The 21,036-nt window shown below is 42.6% G+C and overlaps 1 protein-coding gene across 9 annotated transcripts in view; it reads left to right on the top strand.

Annotated features, from left to right (window-relative positions):
- The window catches only part of Mi-2 (chromodomain-helicase-DNA-binding protein Mi-2 homolog), an 87,485-nt gene that overhangs the window by 13,964 nt on the left and 52,485 nt on the right, over positions 1-21,036 (top strand). For all 9 annotated transcript variants that reach the window (XR_013899730.1, XR_013899731.1, XM_080283137.1 and 6 more), the window contains exons 9-21: positions 826-1,043; positions 1,405-1,615; positions 4,494-4,929; positions 5,412-5,651; positions 6,558-6,680; positions 8,268-8,455; positions 10,394-10,522; positions 11,908-12,079; positions 12,877-13,034; positions 13,261-13,447; positions 13,920-14,066; positions 19,589-19,718; positions 20,486-20,580. Coding sequence is in view for 7 of the 9 variants with exons in the window: in XM_080283137.1 (XP_080139263.1) it covers positions 826-1,043; positions 1,405-1,615; positions 4,494-4,929; positions 5,412-5,651; positions 6,558-6,680; positions 8,268-8,455; positions 10,394-10,522; positions 11,908-12,079; positions 12,877-13,034; positions 13,261-13,447; positions 13,920-14,066; positions 19,589-19,718; positions 20,486-20,580 (2,434 nt within the window). In the remaining 2 variants the exon portion in view is untranslated. The remainder of the gene's footprint in view (positions 1-825; positions 1,044-1,404; positions 1,616-4,493; positions 4,930-5,411; positions 5,652-6,557; positions 6,681-8,267; positions 8,456-10,393; positions 10,523-11,907; positions 12,080-12,876; positions 13,035-13,260; positions 13,448-13,919; positions 14,067-19,588; positions 19,719-20,485; positions 20,581-21,036) is intronic.

A 21,036-nucleotide genomic window follows, 5' to 3' on the forward strand; every position in this document is an offset into this window, starting at 1 on the left:
AATTACATCTATACAGAGTGTTTAAAATTCATTTATAAGTATTTACTAGCTTAAAATAGGAGAGTGAGAGAGAGAGAGAGAGGTGAACACAAATAATTACACGTGTGTCGGCGGCGATGTGACAACAGAGCTAACAGTGTGAGGTCCCAGAGAGCCCGACCCAAACTGCCCTGATAAAATAGAACGACTGTAGTACATCATTTATTGTTATCACTTTTCAGTAACATAATGAAGTAGCATAATTATGCACAGATGCCACATGAGGGAAGAATGGAACACTTGACAGCACCAAAATATTTATTTACTTATTTTTCTACCACCAGTTGTGAATGGAGTTCATTTTCTTCCTCTGTAGTACTTATCTTTGGTTGTATAAATATAGCAGTTCAGAATAGCTTCACAGTGAGCATCACTTTCACTCGCTAGAATGTAACACACTGCTACATCACTCGCCATTGTTTCCAACATGGTCTTATACTAATGTAATCTCCCTTTGTGTGAGGAGAGGCAGAGTAGGGTGGAGAAATTCAAGGCATGGCAGGATAAGGAAGGTCAAAGCTTGGCAGGGAAAGGCAAGGTAGAGTAGGGAGATGCAGGATAGGATAGGGAAAGGCAGAGCAGAACAGGGAAATGTAGGTAGGGACTGAATAACCATAAAATAATTGGACTGTATAGCCTAGTGTGAACTTCAAGCTCCTCATGAAGCAAGAATAGATTGGATGATGGGTAGATAGTAATGACCTGTATATCCCCACAGTCATTGATTATTTTATGTTCTTAGCTCTAAGCTTTCATTTGTTATTCATTGCAGTCTTCATTTGCCAGGTATTACAAATATGGAATAAAGTCCACTTGGCTAAAGATTCACCGTGTACTGAACCACCGGACACTTCGAGATGGCACCACCCAGTACCTTGTGAAGTGGCGGGACCTCCCGTATGACCAGGCCACGTGGGAGGACGAGGATGAGGAGATAGTTGGCCTTAGGACTGCCATAGAATTCTATCATGATCTCCGTGCTGCTTGCAATGCTGATGCTCCTAGTCAGTATTTCTGTGTTTGTGGTGTTATTGATATGAGATGACTTCTTATCCTGATCTGGTTTCTGAGAACAGTATTTGAATTGTATGGATAGGAACCACCCTATTTCTTTTGGCAGTGTTGATACCTGTTACTCATGTGTTACTTTCCATATTCTGCATGTAAGGCCTACTTCACTGGATACTTTGTTGATACTTCCACATTTATGCTTCCCTCAGTGTGTTCTGGGATCTCAACTTCCCCGTTTTAGTGGAAGGTAGTGTTAAAATGACGATATGTGGATCCTACCATGGCAACCTTTTAGAAATTATGGGAAATTGGGGTCTTATGATGACTGAGTTTTTCTTGCTTTTCTACATACAGGCAAGAACAAGAAGGGGAAGAAGAAGGCCAAGTCAAGGATGCGTGAACTAGGTGATGAGGACCGAGAGCCATCATCGCCACGTCGCTACACTCCACCCCCAGAGAAACCAGTCACCAACCTTAGTAGGAAATGGGAGAAGCAGCCTGACTATATTGACATCACTGGACTCTCACTTCATGAATACCAGTTGGAGGGAGTCAACTGGCTAAGGTGAGAGTTATTTGTTGTAATGGTGAGAATTGTCAGTAGAAATGGTTCTTTTCATTAGAACTATTACACTAACATCAGGTCAGTAAACAGTTTTTTGTGAAACCCAAATAAAATCATATAAAGTGGGAAGTTTACATGATGTGACAAGCCCTGTGAGTTTGGGAGCTGTATCATTGCTATGAGTTTTTACATTTTTCATTAATATTCACCTGAACTGTTTGTTTTTTCATACTCTGCTGAATTAAGTGTCATATGAGATTTTGCTCAATCATTCATTGGTATAACTTAGAAGAGAGAGCATGTTGAAATGTATATACTGTAAGTATATACTGAAGTGGAGAGAGCAAAGCGACTGTTAGCTTTGTTGGTTTTGGGGGTGTACAGAGAAGGAATGCAGTGCCAGGAAATGTGACACTAGCAGAGGTGAAGATCGTTGTGAAGCGGCTGAAAAATGGGAAGGCAGCTGGATTTGATGAGGTGTATGCAGAGATGATTAAGTGTAGTAGAGAGCTTGTCAGACGTATGTAATAAGGCATGGATGAGTGAAACTGTGCCATTAGAGTGGAAAAAGGCTGTGATTGTACCCCAGTACAAAAATAACGGTGACCAAAGTGAGTGCAAGAATTATCGTGGTAGGGAAGTTATATGGAAGAATTATTATAAAAAAAGGAAGAGAGAAATCAGAAGTCCTAGTGAATGATGTACAGGGTGGCTTTAGGAGTGGCATGGATGTGTGGATCTAATATTTGTAGTAAGACAGATAGTGGAGAAAGCGTGTGAGAAGGCCTGTAAGGTGTTTATGGCATTTATGGATCTGGAAAAGTCATACAACAAAGTAGACAGAGAAGGATTGTGGAAAGTTTTGCTTATGTACAGAGTAGATCAGGGGCGGGCAACCTTTTGAGAGCGAGGGCCAGATGAGACTTTCGGGAGCAGCCCGTGGGCCAGAGTGACAAATGAGAACACAGAAGTGACTAAATACAAGAATTTTATTGGAAAACATGTAAATTAAATCTATATCAGGATACAGACTTCACACTTGAAGGGGTGGAACGTGTTTGAGCACATGGGTTAAGATCTCAAAATATCTGTGAACTTGAAAAGTACTACATACATACAGTACATGGATATGCAACAAGTGTTTACCTGCCATAAGAGTGACACATACCTCCTCTCAATGTGGAAGTCCTACAAACACTAGCATCTGGCAGGATGGCGGAAAGATTGTATCGTGCGGGGTGAGGGGATTGCCGAGTTGCCAAATAGCATCTGCCAGTTGCTGCTATTTGTCAGAATATAATTTGTTTTGGCTGTGGTTTCGCGGGCCGGATTGCTATGCTCAATCCGAGCAGGTTGGCAGGCCGGATGCTAGACCTTCGCGGGCTGGATCTGGCCCGCTGGTCGGAGGTTGCCTGACCTTGCAGATGGTAAGGTGCTAGGTGCCGTCAAGAGTTTTTATGATGGTAGTGAAGCATGTGTAGGGTAAATGGGAATGTAAGTGATTGATTCACAATCAGTATGGACGTGCGACAAGGTTGTGTGATGCCCCCATGGTTGTTCAATATATTTATGGATGGGAAGATGAGAGAAGCAAAAACACAAGTATTGAAGAGAGGGATGGCATTGGTAATGAACGGTGATGGATGGAATGTCTCAAATTTGTTGTATGCTGATGATGCAGTGGTACTTACCAATACCATACAAGAGCTTGGTAGACTGGTGTAGAGTTTTTTAGATATCTGAGTTTTGTGCCTTGAGAGTAAATGTAGAAAAGAGTAAAGTGATGGTTATTGAGAGAGAAGGTGATTCCCAGTCTGATGTTACAGTGAATCGAGAGAGACTGGAATTGGTGAGAGAGTTCAAATACCTGGATACCATGATAGAAAAGAGAGGAAAATGTGCAAAAGAGGTGGAAAGTAGAGTGACACAAAGAAAGTAGCTGGTGCTATGTAGCCCTTGAAAAGAAACAGAGGCTTGAGTGTTGCAGCTGCATGAGGCTTACATTAAGGCATTTTATTGCCTTTTTTTTTTTTTTTTTTTTTTTTTTTTTTTTTTAAGGACAATGAATGGAGGAAAAACAAAACAAAACAAAACATGTCCATGTGCCTAAAGGCACCCTCCACTCATAAAATATTTTTAACAGCCAGATGTGAGACTAATATACGGATGTGAAACTGTAGTGTGGCATGAAAATGAAAAGTCAAGAGTAAATGCAGTGGGGATTGGACTGCAGAGGAATGTATGTGGAGAACAGAGAGTGGATAGGATACAGAATAATGTGATTCGTGAAAGATGTGGAGTAAGGAAGTCTGTGGACACCAGAATTGAAGAGAGTGTACTGAGATGGTTTGACCATGTGGAGAGAATGAATGACAATAGAGTGGTGTAAAAGGTATATCTGAGTGAATTTAAAGGAGGGAGGAGGTGAGGTAGGCCAAGAAGAAGGTGGAGGGATATGGTGGATGAGTGTATGAGGAAGAGAGGTATGGAAGTTTGTGAGGCTAAGGGACTGACAAGAGACCGAGCTGGCTGGATGGATTTTGTGCAGAGAAGCGCGTAACCAGGGATTTGGCACCCCTTTTTAATGTGACAGCATTTGGATTGACTCTATCAGATAGGTATGTGTGAAAGTACAGAATGTGGTGAAAGTTTTTTGGCCTATCTGATAGAGCTAGGATTCCATGGGCTTCAGTGATGAGTGAATAGAAATGTGGTCCACTGAATTGGGCAAGCTTAGGCTGGATGGACGTTGCTGCTTCTCACCCTGCCCTAGGGTGGAAAAGGAGGTGTGGATGATTGTAATGATGATGATGATGATATACTGAAATGTGTAAAGGTTGTATTCATTATTGTAAAATTCTCTATTTTTTGCTTTCAGATATTCATGGGGCCAAGGAACTGATACTATTCTTGCTGATGAGATGGGTCTCGGTAAGACCATCCAGACTATTGCTTTCCTTTATTCACTGTATAAGGAGGGTCACTCCAAGGGTCCTTTCTTGGTTGCTGTACCTCTTTCAACAATTATCAATTGGGAGCGAGAATTTGAGATGTGGGCACCTGACTTTTATGTTGTCACTTATGTTGGTGATCGGGATTCTAGAACCATGATTCGTGAGCATGAACTGTCATTTGAGGAGGGTGCTGTCCGAAGTGCTACAAAAGCCAGCAGAATCCGCACAACTAATGTCAAGTTTAATGTGTTATTAACCTCATATGAAATGATTTCCATGGACCAGGCCTGCCTTGGCTCGCTTGAATGGGCCTGTCTGGTAGTGGATGAGGCACACAGGCTGAAGAGTAATCAGTCAAAGGTAAGACATTAACTTAGTAAATTATGTACACTACTTAAGGGTCAGACTTTCCCAATTGGAGTGACAGCCATGCCACATGCACAGGTTTTTGACCATTCAGTACTATCAAGGAGAGTAATAAGTTACTTCAGGTGTAGAGGATTGCCCAGTGTTGCCTGCATAGTGCAGTATAACTAAAGTTTATCGTATTTTAAATATAGAAGTCTGATAGATGTCTATAATACTGACATTAGAATCATATGAGTATCAGATAGAGCCAGGATTCCGGGGACTTGAATGATGTGTGAATGGAAGTGTGGCCCATTAGACTGGGCAAACTTGAGCTGTCTGGACGTTGCTACTCCTCACCCTGCCCTAGGGTGGGATAGGAGGTCTGAATGATGATGGTGATGATGAGAATCATACGTTTGAGTATAACATATATTGGTATGCAAGTAATATATTGGTACTGTGCCATAACACTAACCTCATGTTTTCTCCAGTTTTTCCGAGTGTTGAACCAGTACAACATAGTATACCGGCTGCTGCTAACGGGGACGCCTCTGCAAAATAATCTAGAGGAACTCTTCCATCTTCTCAACTTCCTCTGCCCTGAGAAATTCAATGACCTGTCAGCCTTCCAGAATGAGTTTGAAGATATTGCTAAAGAAGATCAAATTAAGAAATTACATGACCTACTTGGTCCTCACATGCTTAGGAGACTTAAAACAGATGTACTTAAGGTAGGTTCCTGTTTCTTTGGATGGCTGTGAAAGAAAAATGGAATTCCTTCATTTGGGTATAAATTCAAGTAGATTTGGAAATGTGGCCACCACACTTTCTTGCATCACTATAGACTCAAAATACAACCCACAAGCAGTATATTATACTCACAGTGCCATGAACCTTGCCCCCCCCCCCCCACACACACACACACACCACAACACTTGCCTGATGCACCACACTATCACGACACAGACAATACCTCAACAGAATCTAAACAGATATCTGGGAGTGGCCAGTTGAACTGGGCAGTTTCATGTGGTTCACATCCAGATAAACCTCGGGATGGAACAACAGCAACAACAAGTAATTTTTAACCACTAAAAGACGGACATCGAAATGTTTTGACACACTCAGGATGGGCATAATCGGCGGGGGCGATATGATGGGGGGTTTGTGGGGGGGATGAGGGGGTTGTGGGGTGGTGGAAGGGGGTGGTTGGAGGGTGTAGAGTAGGGGTTGGGTGGGAAGTTGGGTGGGGGTGGGGGTGGGAGGGTGATGGGTGGGGGTAGGGGGTGGTAGGGTAGGCTAGGGGGGTTTGGGGTGTGGAGGATGGGGGGTAGGATGTGGAGGGGAAGGGGGTGGGGGCAGTGGTGGGTGGGTGTGGTGATAGGGGGGTGGGGAGACATGACCGCATATGTGGATGTTCATCTTTTTGGTCCTCGTACTCTCGGACAGCATATGTGGACACCAGTCTTTTAGGAGTAAAAATTTAAAGTTTTGCAGTTTGATTGACACTTAAGTTTTGGTGTAACTGTGAACCTGTCTAATACAATTTTTTAATACACCAATTTATACAGAAAATTGTCAGTGTGTTCTATTCAGCTGGATTCCCCCCCTCCCAACCTATTTGTCATTCCCAACAGAACATGCCAACCAAATCGGAGTTCATCATCAGAGTGGAGCTGTCACCTCTGCAGAAAAAATACTACAAGTATATCCTCACCCGTAACTTTGAAGCTCTCAACTCTAGGGGTGGTGGCCAGCAGGTAAAGATGCTGCAAGAATTGATTTCTTGTTGTTCAGTTTGTATTTATTAAGGATCGTAACCCATTTACAGGATAAAATATCAGTAATAGTAGTAGTTTACTGTTATAAAATAGTTTTGCTTTTTGTATTCTTTTTCTCTTTTATACTTACTAGTTAGATAGCTATATGAAAGTAAAAGAGACTAGAATTGGTGAGAGAGTTCAAATACCTGGGTACAGTGATAGAAAAGAGAGGAAAATGTGCAAAAGAAGTGGAAAGGAGTGACACAAGCAAGGAAAGTAGCTGGCGATAAGAAACAGAGGCTTGATTGTTGCAGCTGCACGAGGCTTACATGAAGGAGGGTTGGTGCCAACTTTAACATATAGATGAGTCTATGGTGTGGCATGAAATTGAAAAGTCAAGAATGAGAGCAGTGGAGATGGGACTGCTAAGGAATGTATGTGGAGTACAGAGAGTGGATAGGATACGAAATAATGTGATTCGTGAAAGATGCGGAGTGTGGAAGTCAATGGATACCAGAATTGATGAGCGTGTACTGAGATGGTATGATAAGGTAGAGAGATAACAGTAGAGTGGTGAAAAAGGTATATCTGAGCGAATTTGAAGGAGGGAGGAAGCGAAGTAGGCCAAGGAGAAGGTGGAGGGATATGATGGATGAGTGTGTGAGAAAGAGAGGTATGGAAGTCAGTGAGGCAAGGGGACTGATGAGAGATTGAGCTGGCTCGATGAATGTTGTGAGAAGAAGCACATGATCAAGGATTTGGCACCCCTCTTTTAACGTGACAACGTTCGGATTGACTTTATCGGATATGTTCATGTGAAGCTACTGAATGTGGCAACAGTTTTTGGCATATCAGATAGAGCCAGGACTCCGGGGGCTTGAATGATGAGTGAATGGAAGCATGGCCCATTGGAATGGGCAAATTTGGTCTGTCTGAACATTGCAACTCCTCACGCTGCCTTAGGGTGGGAAAGGAGGTCCAGGTGATGATGATGTAAAAGAATACACACACATTCATTCGTACACTTTAAGCTCCATGTAATTGCCACCAGAAGTTGGCCTAGACCAGAACATCTTTGTTTTTAGCATCGTGAACATGATGTTGGCATAAAAAAGTAATACTGTATATGTAATGGAAAGCCATTGTTAATTGAATATAGTATAACTGTGTGGTAGGTGGTGGCGACCATCATCCACTCACTTGATGTAGTGTTGCCTACTTCTTCCTTAGCCTTTATCATTCTTTTTCTTTGCCTACCCTCCTCTCTTCCTATTTCTCCCATCTTTCCTGTCACTTCTTATTGTTTTTCTTTCCTATACAGGTGGCTTTACATTGAGTGACAAGCTAAATGGTTTCCTGTAAGTCAAGAAACCATTTACAACGCTGGGTGGTAACCATATAACCAAATCGTACGTGCTCCCTACATGTCAGCAAGTGGGTTGGTGGAGGGTTGGTGCCCCTCCCTGTGAAACAAATAACTCAAAGTCAAATGGCCACCCCTTACGGGATTGTGGCGTCTGGCAATAGATAGATAGATAGATAAGATAACTAATTTAACTCTGGACTCTACTTCATTTGTAAAAGGTATCACTTCTGAACATTGTAATGGACTTGAAGAAGTGCTGCAATCATCCATACCTGTTCCCGGCCGCAGCAGAAGAGGCTCCCAAGTTGCCTAATGGCATGTACACCACCAGAGATCTGATCAAGGCCAGTGGAAAGTTTGTGCTGCTGGAGAGTATGTTGGAGAAGTTGAAACGGGATGGCCACAGGTCAGTTGACCTCTGCTGGGGTTTCCCTTGGCTGAATGAAAGAGAAGGGTTCAAAGTTTTTTAAAAGTGTGGGAATGGCAAGGTCTGAAAGTTTGTGTAGGAAGGGGTTAAGTTAATAGTTTGTGGAAGAGAAAGTGACTTAGTGCAGGTGTGCAGACATAGACTGTTACAGTTTAGAACATTTCAAGGTAGCTTACAGCCCACACCTCCAGTGGTATTACATTAAATAAAAAAAAGGAAAAAAAAAAAGTAAAATTTCAGGAGTTCCAGATATATGCAAGCAAGGCAAAGTTGTCGCTGGTGACTAACCCATTACACCATAAGACCTTCTGAATATTTCTGAGGGAGTTGTATTCCTTTATTATATACTAGAGCAGCCATGTGGAATAAAAATCTTATTGCCATACCTTTAGAGATTTTGTAGTGAGTTTGTCCTCAGCAATTCATTTTGCCTGCTGCATTTTGATGACCTTTTGTATTCATTACATAGCATCCCAGAGGGTTAGAGTGCAGTGGGGTGGGTAAATTGCTGGGTGAAGGGAGGGGGGGTGCAGGTTTTCCATTGCCACCTTGATATGGACTACCAAGGATGATATATGCAAGTATGTTGGACGTACGTACATACATCATCTAATCTTGTGTTGTCTCATGAGGATTGTAAAATCCTGGGGCTAGGCAAGTCGGTCCTGATATTTAAGATGAGAGTGACCAGCCTCACTCATCCCTGAGTGGCATTATGTGAGCAATAAACCCCAACCACCACTTGGATATAAACCTACGCAGGCTCAGTCCAATTAGAGCGCCCTAATGAAATGATGAAACAAAGACATAAAAACATAGCAGCTGCAAATTTTAGGGTCATGAGTGATAATGTGAAGCAGTGTCATTATCTGCATAGGGCTGAGCAGTCTCCAGGGACTTGCACTGGGGGCTACTACCTGTTTTGACACGACCTTCCATGATTAACCCCTCCGCGCCAAGCTGTTTATACTAAGGTCACCCTCTCAGTATGGGCAGTTTTCCCAAAGTTGCTTGTTTTCAGACCTTAATATCTCGGAAAGTATAGCAGTTAGGGAAACAAATTAAATGCCATATAACTCACCAGCTCTTCTTCTTGCAAATAAAACCATCCCCAGGTCTGTAGCTGGTCACATTGGTGAGTAAGGAGGTGAAGAGGATTTTTGGCCGTGAGGCAGGCTGTACTGGTTTGTGTGCAGGTGACACCGATTTTTTATTTGCTTTCAGCATGATAACTTTTCCATTACTAGATAAACTAGACACAGTTGCATCCAAGACACACCCTATGGCACAATCACTTAACTCTTTCCTAGTGTCCTTGGAAAGAGGCTTGGCAGGGGTGGATGAGGCAAGGGTCCACATAAGGGGGAAACAGAATTGGACAAGAGATGTAAGAAAACATCATCCTACACATAGCAGAGTCACAGAGTCGACTGAGGTATGTTTGCCTCAGGTGCCGGGAGGCAATCCCCACCCTTTGGCGATGAGATCAAGTGGTGGCTACTTCAAACTGTGGCGCGAAAACACTTGCGATTATGGCAGTCACCTGGCGCCCCAGTGCACCAGCTTTACATCGGATATAACCGTCACCTGATGCATAGGGGTTAAAGTGTAGGCTGTACACTGCTTATTGAAGAGATGGGTTTAGTTACTTCTGTATATGTGTACGAGAATGGATGGATGGACAAGGGTTGAAAGTCCTTCCTAGGAAACCTGAAATGAAATGTGTGACAGATTTGGTGTTAAGACTTTAGTTAGGAAGGAGCAAGAGATCACAGAACGTTTGAGGCTGCCATAAAGTAAACTACGACTCCTATGCAAGCATGGAAAGGCTGTAAAACATGGGTGATGATAATAGTTTTGTGTGTACATCCTTGGTTACTACTCCTGTACTTTTCTTACCAATTTTCCCTTTTCCAGAGTGCTGATCTTCTCACAAATGACAAAGATGCTGGATGTGCTTGAGGATTTCTGTGATGGTTTAGGATACAAATATGAGAGAATTGATGGTGGGATTACTGGACTTGCCCGCCAAGAGGCCATTGATAGGTTAGTCCCTTTTTTGTACACTTTAGAGCTGTGGCATGACAAAACAGTGTACATTAATCTAAAAAATATATATATATATATTTATACATATGAGAGTTATTTAATAATTACGTAATACTCAAGTCCTTGAACTTTGAGTTAAGGACTGTTAGGGGACAGAAAAGGTAAGGGAGTACATTAATTACCCAGAATGGATAATACAGAACTGCTGTGTAATAGAATGATGGTGTAGTGGCAGAATGGAGAGAGACTGGAGTTGATGAGAGTTCAGATACCTGGGTACAGTTATAGAAGAGAGAGGAAAATGTGTAAACAAAGTGGAAAGTTGAGTGACACGAGGAAGGAAGGTATCTGGTGCTATGAAGGCCTTGATAAGAAACAGAAGCTTGAGTGTTGCAGCTGTGCAAGGCTTACATGAAGGAGTGTTAGTGCCAACTTTAACATATGGATGTGAGACTATGATGTAGCATGAAAATGAAAAGTCAAGAGTGAGAGCAGTGGAGATGGGACTGCTGAGGAGTGTATGTCGAGTACAGAGAGTGGATAGGATACGAAATAATGTGGTTCATGAAAGATGCAGAGTGAGGAAGTCTGTGGACACCAGAGTCGAAGAGTGTGTACTGGGGTGGTATGGTCATGTGGAGTGAATGGATAACCTGAGTGGTGAAAAAGGTATATCTGAGTGAATTTGAAGGAGGGAGGAGGCAAAGTAGGCCAAGGAGAAGGTGGAGGGATATGGTGAATGAGTATGTGAGGAAGAGAGGTATGGAAGTCGGTGAGGCAAGGGGACTGACAAGAGATCGCGCTGGCTGGATGAACATTGTGAGAAGAGGTGTGTGATGAGGGATTTGGCGTCCCTTTTTAACGTGACAGTGTTCGGAATGACTCTATCAAATACATTTATGTGAACCTGCAGAATGTGGCGAAAGTTTTTGGCGTATCAGATAGAGCCAGGATTCAAGGGGCTTGAATGATGAGTGAATGGAAGCATGACCCATTGGATTAGGCAGACTTGGGCTGTCTGGACATTGCTATTCCTCACCCTGCCCTACTGGGGTGGGAAAAAGAGGTCTAGATGATGATGATGATGATGATAATTGAATAAATGGTAAATGGAAACGAAACTCCTGACCCTGCCCTAGGGTGGGAAAGGAGGTCTGGATGATGGTGATGATGATGATGTAAATGGAAATAAAAATAAGCCCATAAACTGACATAGACTTTCATAAAACTGACCATTTGGCCTATTCAGTAGCTGTTATCATAATACTGATCATTGCAAATGTTCGTAAGTATAATCGGAATAATTCTTAATGCAGATATTGTTAGTCTGAAAGATGTCAGGAAATGTGTATTCAGTAATTAGCATTAAGATTTTCTTCCAGATTCAATGCCCCAGGAGCACAGCAGTTTATCTTTCTGCTGTCAACTCGTGCAGGAGGCTTGGGCATTAACTTGGCCACTGCTGACACTGTCATTATCTATGATTCTGACTGGAACCCTCACAACGATATCCAGGCCTTCTCCAGAGCTCATCGTATTGGGCAAGCCAATAAGGTGGGCCACAGTTACAATATTGCATTATACTTGAAGACATTTTGAAATAAATAAATGTTGCATCCTTGTCCATGCTTCTGTATATTGTGTCCCCATTTTGATTTATGAGCATGCTGTTCATAATTTTACTACTGTACTCTAGTACTGTCTCTTTGTTTCTGGAGTTCTTTGATGTTATTACACTTTCTTATGATTCTAAATCCTAATCCCACCACATCCTTTGGTGAGAAGAAAAGTAAGGATGATAATTTTTTATTTCTCATGTAGGTGAGGGTGCTCGCCATCCATTCACTCAATGTAGTGGTGCTTTGGGTGTCTGCCTTTTCCTCCCTACCTTCTTCTGTCTTGCTTTCCTTCATTCTTTCCTCTTCCTTCTGCCCACGAGTGACTCTACACTCCCTCTTCTGTCTTCCATTCCTTCATTCTTTCCTCATCCTTCTGCCTATGGATGACGTTAACAAGCCAAATGGTTTTCTGTACACCAGGAAACCATTTACTGTGTTGGGTGGTAACCTTATAACCAAATTATGGCACCATGTGGTTTAAGGGGGAATTTAAAACACTCCAGTCTGCTTGAGCCTGTGTTGGCTTATATCCAAAGGGGGGTTGGATTTTACTGCTCACGTAATGCCACTCAGGGCTGAGTGAGGATGATCACTCTTATCTTAATTGTCAGGACCAATTTGTGTAGCCACGGCGTCCTACGCCCCTCATGGGGCAACATAGGACTGGATGATGGATAACACTGTCCACTTAAAAATCCTGATGTGCATGAAGCTTGTCCATTTTTCCGACAGGTTATGATCTACCGATTTGTGACTCGTAATTCAGTAGAGGAGCGAGTGACTCAAGTTGCCAAACGCAAGATGATGTTGACTCATCTGGTGGTGCGACCTGGTATGGGAGGGTCAAAGTCAACCAATTTCTCAAAACAGGAGTTAGATGATATTCTTAGGTAAGGTTGTGGGAAACAGGGGATCATATTCTAAGTGTTTTATGAAATTTTGTAACACTTACTTTCATAGCTCTTGCTTTTCTGTATTTTACACATCAATAATCAAATCTCTTGTGTGATATTGATGCAGACTGTATAGTAGGTATTCAAAGCATAAATTACTTAAAAAACAATAGTGGAGTTCTCTTTTGTAGTTGCAAGACAAGTTACCATCAACAAATTTCAGGTTTGGAACTGAAGAACTTTTCAAAGAAGTGTCAGGAAAGGAAGATGAGGCCATTCATTATGATAACCAAGCTATCGAAGAGCTGCTGGACCGTAGCAAGGAGGGTATTGAACAGAAGGAGAACTGGGCTAATGAATACCTCAGTTCATTTAAGGTTGCATCATATGTCACCAAAGAAGGAGAGGAGGTGAGATTCTGCTTAGAAGTAAATAGTTCTGGCTGTTACTGGTGTACGGTACTCTTAAGGAAAATTACCGTAGTTAACTTAAATGATAGAATGTAGTGTAGACAGGTGAACATGGTAGTCTTGTGTATGGATGAGTGCAGCTTAAGTTACACTCTGAAGCACTAAGCTTTACATAGTATTTTATGATTTACAGATAAAACAGGTGATTGTCATTTGTCTAAAATAATTTAAGCATAGAGAAGACAACTACACTCACCAGCAGGTATATGAATATACATATCAGGTATATATTTGTGTATGTATGTATGTATCTATCAGTCTATCTATCTGTTTATCTATCTATCTATATATATATATTTAGAGAGAGAGAGAGAATAAACTGTGCTGGTATACTTGCATTTTTAACATTTTAATTATATGAGTACTGACTAATATAAATTGTTGCCATGGTAAATTTACTTTATTCCCCAAGGATGACATGGAAGATGTTGAGGTGCTGAAGCAGGAGGCAGACAACACAGACTCTCAGTATTGGGAACGACTATTGAGACACCACTTCGAACAGCAGCAAGAAGACCTTGCCCGCACCCTTGGCAAGGGTAAGCGTGTCCGGAAGCAGGTACGTTGCCCATTTACACAAACAGATGCACCTGAATGCTTGTGTGTTGATAAAGAAGGAAGGTGTAAGTCTGATGAATGTGAACAGATACTCAAGGAAGAGTATATTTTGTGTGTATGCTCATATGTACTCATGTAAATTGCATGGATGTCAATGGTTTATAATGTATGTTATAACTTTAAATCATGAGGAGAGAGAGGAGCAATCAGGGAGAAAGACTGAAAGTTGAGAAGCTGAGGATCAAAGAAATGGCAGGTGAATACAGGTCCAACAGAAATGGCAGGTGAATACAGGTCCAACAGAAATGGCAGGTGAATACAGGTCCAAAAGAAATGGCAGGTGAATACAGGTCTAAAGTAGGGGAGGATTTGGAATCAGTGAATTGGAATGAAATGGATCTGGACAGCCTGTGGAATGCATATAAGGATTGCGTAGTTAGGAATGCTAAAGCAGTGTGTGGTGTTGCAAGAGTAACAACAAAGAAGAAAGGTACGGCATGGTGGGATAAAGAGGTTAAGAAAGCAGTGGAAGAAGTGGCTAGAGTGGATGCAGAACAGAGGTTCAGTTGAAATAAGAAATGAATATATTGAGATCAAGAAGCATGTAAAGAGGCTAGTGAAGAGGAAAAAGGAGGAGGTAAATGATGATCTAGGACGAAAATTGATTGCAAATTACCCTGAATATAGGAATCTATTCTGGAAAGAGGTGCAGAAATGTAAAACTCCCAGTGGAAAGAAATGTGAAAATGTGAAGGATGTAAGTGGTAGATTAACTCATGGTATTGAGGTAGGGACCAGATGGAAAGAATATTTTGAAAGCCTGATGAATGGGAGTAGAGACAGCAGAAAAGCAGTAAACATGATTGGTTTGAGGGATGTGCAGAGAAGGAATGCAGTGCCAGGAAACAGGACATTCGCACAGGTGAAGAATGCTGTAAAGCGACTGAAAAATGGGAAAGCAGCTGCGATTGATGAGGTGTATTCAGAGATGATTAAAGCTAGTTGGAGAGAGTGGAATGAAGTGCTTGCTGGAGATACATAAGAAGGCATTGATGAGTGAAACTGTGCCAGGAGAGTGGAAAAAGGCTGTGATTGTACCCTGTACAAAAATAAAATTGACCGAAGTGAGTGCTAGAATTATCATGACATAAATCTATTGGGTGTGGTAGGGAAGGTATGTAGAAGAATTATTACAGAGAAAGTAATGAAAGATATCAGAAATCCTAGTGAGTGGGTGGCTTTAAGAGTGGCGGAGGATGTGTGGATCAAATATTTTCAGTAAGACAGACAGTGGAGAAGTCTTGTGAGAAGGACTATAAGGTGTTTCTGGCATTTATTGATCTGGAAAAAGCATACAACAAAGTAAACAGAGAGAGATTGTGGAAGGTTTTGCACATGTACAGTGTAGATGGTTAGCTGCTAGGTGCGGTCAAGAGTTTGTATGATGGTAGTGAGGCATGTGTAAAGGTAAATGGGGATCTACATGAATGGTTCACGATCAGTGTGGGCATGTGACAAGGTTGTGTGATGTCCCCATGGTTGTTCTATATATACTGTATATATATATATATATATATATATATATATATATATATATGGATGGATGGGATGATGAGAGAGGTAAAAATGTATGTACTGGAGAGAGGGATGGCGTTAGTAATGAATAGTGGTGGATGGAATATCACCACATACAGCTTTTCTCAACAAGGTGGAGTCAAAGGCTTTTCATCTTGTTAACTCTCCTTCTCATACTGGATGCCTTCAACCTGTCTCTTCGCTGCACTGTTACATCTTTATCTCTCTTCTTTCGTTACTTCAATGGTCACCGCTCCTCAGAACTGTCTGCTTGCGTCCCCCCACCACTCTGGTGTGTGCATATCACCCGTCTGGCAACAAACTTTAATCCTTTTTCTGTCCAACACTCTAATACAAGAGTTAACAGGTACTCCCAGTCCTTCATGTATGCAACAGGCCAACTCTGGAACTGTCTTCCTGTGTCTGTATTTCCTATCTATCTATCTATCTATCTATAGCCCGACGCCCTAATCCCGCAAAGGGTGGCCGCAGACAAAACGCCTCCAAGTCACTCTGTCACCCACCATTTGACTCCCCTCCCCCCAGCTCACCCCCCCCCTCCCTCATATACCTCTCAACTCCATCCCTCCACCTCATCCTCGGTCTACCCCTCCCTCTCCCTCCCTCCACCTCACCTACATACACCCTCTTAGTCAGTCTTTCATTCTCCATCCTCTCCACATGTCCAAACCACCTCAGTGTATTTCTCCTAATCTTTTCAACCACATCCACATCTACCCCACAACGTTCCTTCACTTCTTCATTCGTCAACCTGTCCCTCCACGTCACTCCACATGCTCCTCTCAAGTAACTCATTTCCACTGCTCTCACTCTTGACTTGTTCCCCTCTTGCAAGGTCCACGCCTCACTTCCATACGTCAGGGTAGGGATCACAATACCATCATGCAGTGACTTCTTAACTTCCATACTCACCTCCCTATTTCTCATCACTGCTTTCAGTGTGCCAACAACCTTCCTTCCCTGCTGTACCCTTTCACGTACTTCATCCCCCAAAGTTCCATCCTTACTCATCACACTACCCAAGTACTTGAATGCACTCACATTCTCCATATCCTCACCATCCAACCTCACTGCACACTCTGTGACTTCATTCCTCTCAAACACCATAACTTTACTTTTGTTTACATTAACTTCCAGCTTCCTCCTCCTACACACTGTCCCAAATTCATTCACCAAACCTTGCAACTCCCATTCATCTTCACTCAACAATACTGTATCATCAGCAAACAGCAACACCGGAAGCTTCCAAATCTCACCCTCATTCATTAGGGCCACCCCCACATCTACTGCCCTACCTTGTACCTCCTTTACAACCCCATCCATATATATATTAAACAGCCATGGAGACATTACACACCCCTGTTTCAGTCCCACATTGAGATCAAAGAACTCACTCAGCTCACCATCCACTCGCACCGTAGCCCTAGCTCCCTCATACATACTCTTCACAGCACTCAACAATTTCCCCTCCACTCCATATATTCTTAATACCTTCCACATACCTTTCCTATCTATTCTGTCATAAGCTTTCTCCAAGTCCTTGAAGGCAGCGTACACTTTCCTTCCCTTCTCTAGATACTTCTCCACTAAACATCTTAGAACAAATATCTGATCTACACACCCTTTTCCCTTCCTAAATCCCCCTTGTTCTCCAACTAGCTCCTCTGTCATATGCCTAACCCTATCAATGAGTATTCTACCATATATTTTACCAGTCACACTAAGAAGGCAAATACCCCTATGGTTACCACATACTTCTCTCTCCCCTTTTCCTTTGTACAGAGGAACAGTTATACCTGATTTCCAGTCCTCTGGAACCCTTCCCTCTTCCCAAGCCAATCTACACAACTTCCATATCCACTCCACAACAATCTCACCCCCATACCTAAGCATTTCACCACACACTCCATCAATTCCTGGGGCCTTTCCCAGCTTAATCTTCTTCATCGCTTCCACTACTTCCGACCTACTGATCTCTTCCTCCCTCCTCTCATCTCTTCTTCTCCCAGCCATTCCCCAACCACTTATACTCACACTGCTCTCACTCTCTACATTCAACAAATCCTCAAAGTGCTCCTTCCATCTCCTCAATTTCTCTCTCTTCTCCACCAACAATCTGTTATTCCTATCTTTCACTCCCCTACTATTTCCCCTTTCACACTGCCTTACTTTCTTTACCTCCTTCCAAAACAATTTCTTACTCTCCCTCCATTTCACACTCAGATTCCTCCCAAACTCTTCATCCACTTTCTTCTAACTCTCCTTCACCAGTCTCTTAACCTCCCTTCTCCTGCTCACATATACCTCTCTCTTCTCTCTCTCATCTTCTCCCCTACCTCTACTCGCCAACCATTCACCATATGCCTTCTTCTTTTGTTCCACAGCTCGTTTCACCTCATCATTCCACCATGCTGTCCCTTGCACACCCTTGCATCTCCTCACTCCACAAACCGCCTCACACGCTGCGCTTATCTCTTCCGTGAATATCTTACATACGTCTTCCATCCCTTCCATCTGCTCTAGCTCATACCTTCCCAATCTTTATTCCACTATGCTCTTATACTCTGTCCTCTTCTCACTATCTTGCAATTTCTCCACTCTTCTCACAGGAGCTGCTTCCTCCTGTCTTCCCCTTCGCCTCCTCAACCACTTTCTTTGCAGCTCTACCTTGGCCATCACTAAGTGATGGTCCGAGACTCCATTCCCCCACCCTCTCCACACCCTTGCATCCAACACTTGTCTTCTCATTCGCTCATCCACACACACGTAGTCTATCATTGCCTTTCGTTCAACAAGTTCACCATCCATCCTCCTCATTACTCTCCATGTATACCGGTGGATCATCTTATGACGAAAGTAGGTGTTGGCTATTGCCAACCCCTTACCAGCACAGATGTCCACCAAAGCACTACCATTCCCATCTACTTCAGCTGGCACACCCCACTGACCAACCACTCCATCCACTCGTACATTCCCAACTTTGCCATTCATGTCTCCAGTCAACAGCACTCTCTCGCTCCTCTCAAACTTGTCCATACATGCTTCTACTCTCGCCCAAAACTCATCTTTCACTCTTGCCACTCGATCCTCTGTTGGAGCATACACACATACAATCGCCCATGCTTGTATACCTACTTTCATCCTCACCCATACAATCCTTGCACCCACTGTTCCATACTCTCTTATATTCTCCTTCCACTTCTTGCTTATCATCAGACATACTCCCTCTCTTGCCTTCTCATTCTCACTGACTCCCGCACATATACCTACACCGTATTCCCATTCTCTCATCCTTTCACCTTTCCATTTAGTTTCAGTCAATCCACATATATCCACTTTTGCATCCTCAAGCACCTGGACAATCTCTCTCTCTTTCACTTCATCATTCACTCCTCTCACATTCCACGTTCCTACCCTCGTAATGTCCTTTGTCCGTTCCTTAGTCGTCAATGTATGGTCCGTCCGGGTCCGAGGCGCTTTATTTGCTTTTTTAGTTAGTTCTTTTTACGGGGTGGGGCACTAACCCACCACCAACCCTTTTAGTCGCCTCGTACGACAAGCAGGGATACTGGGGGAGTATTCTTGAAACCCCCCTACCCCCAGGGGGTATTTCCTACTGCTTATAATTTCCAGTCTTTCAAGTGCAGTGTGTCCAGACATCTGGAAATGTATGGATCTTCAATTTGGCTCTTTGTTATTATTTTTTTTTTTTATTGTTGAGGGAACAATTTGCAAGCTCCTGGCCTTTGGTCCCTTCTTCCTTGGGAAAAAAAAAAAAAAAAAAAAAAAATTGTTGGAAGGTGACCATAAACATGTTTGTTGGTCTAATAAATTATGAGGAAGTTTGTTATAGAATATATTTGTTGGAAGGTAACCACAGAACATGTTTGTTGCTCTGTATACTGTAACATCACTTATCATTTACAGGTGAACTATAATGATGCAGCAGATGGCCGAGAAGACCTCACATGGCAGGAACAGGGATCAGATTACAACTCCGACTTCTCCATGCCCTCAGACAATGATAATGATGATGAGTTTGATGAGAAGAATGAGAGTAAGTATTAGGAGACCAGACAAGATTGACTTCACTGACTAATATTGATGTGTGTTTTTTATCATAATATTTTGGCATTCTAGTGGAAAAATGTTGGTTCTGTAATGAAATACAATAACTAGTTCTTACTTATTGTTGAGACCAGCAAGGACTAAGATTCCACACCTGTCAAATTGTCATTAAATGTTAAGTTTTGTACAAGGATATTCTTCCTGCATTTTATATCACAGTGCATTTCTGAGGTTGGTGGGGATGCTCACCATCCACTCACTCGATGCAGTGCTGCTCTCAGGTGCCATCCCTTTCCTTTCTTCCTTCTTTCTTTCCATCCTTCCTCTTCTCTCTTACTTTCCTTTATTCTTTCCTCTCCTTCCTGTCTGTGGATGACTCTGCACTGAGTGATAAGCCAAATGGTTTCCTGTACACCAGGAAACCATTTACTATGCTGGGTGGTAACCATATAACCAAATTATGGCACCGGGTGTTTTAGTAGGCAGTTGAGGTGCTCCAGTCGGATTGAGCTGGTGCAGGTTTATATCCGAGGGGTGGTTGGGGTTTGTTGCTCAGGTAATGCCACTCATGGATGACTGAGGCTGGTCACTTAAATGTCAGGACCAACTTGCCTATCCCCAGGCAACACTGGATTAGATGATGAATGAATGAGTGAATTACCTAATGAATGCATTGTCTTTCTGTCTGTCAGTCAATTTGTTTATCTGTCTACTTATAACATGTGCTTGTCTAAAACTAACCTTGATCCATCCCAGATGATGGGAGCCGAAGATCGCGGAGGCGTGGAGATCGTAATGATCGGGATCGTCCTCTTCCACCTCTATTAGCCAGAGTGGGAGGAAATATAGAGGTGAGTTTTTAAACTACTGCACAATTTATAGTCAGTATTGTAAAAATAAAATGAATTTTAGACGCTAATGTATCAATATACAGGAAAAGTCCTCTCATTTGGCATCTGGTCTTAAGGAATTTCCGGTCTCAGCAGTTTTCATAAATAATCCCATTACGAAGGTTCTCTGCTCTGGTGGCACATATGCTGAGCTAATCGGCACCCGCGACAGGGTCGCCAGTTTGCTATTGGTACCCATGCAGTGCACCCATAGTTGCTGATTTGGTGCTGTTGGCACTAGATCTATCGCTTTTCATAATAATTTAGCACCAATCAATATTAAATTTTCTTCTATATCTAGTGTGTTTTGAACTCCAGTTTAGCATGAAGGTTTGAACAGTTCATCTATAGCTTAGTGCATTTTAAAGTTGAGCTTAGCGCTTTTGAAGATTTTTGCTCACCAACAGCGCCTGCGCT

The sequence above is a fragment of the Coenobita brevimanus genome, chromosome 96 (assembly GCF_032717465.1).
Source record: "Coenobita brevimanus isolate Jiangsu-jjx chromosome 96, ASM3271746v2, whole genome shotgun sequence".
Taxonomy (NCBI): domain Eukaryota; kingdom Metazoa; phylum Arthropoda; class Malacostraca; order Decapoda; family Coenobitidae; genus Coenobita; species Coenobita brevimanus.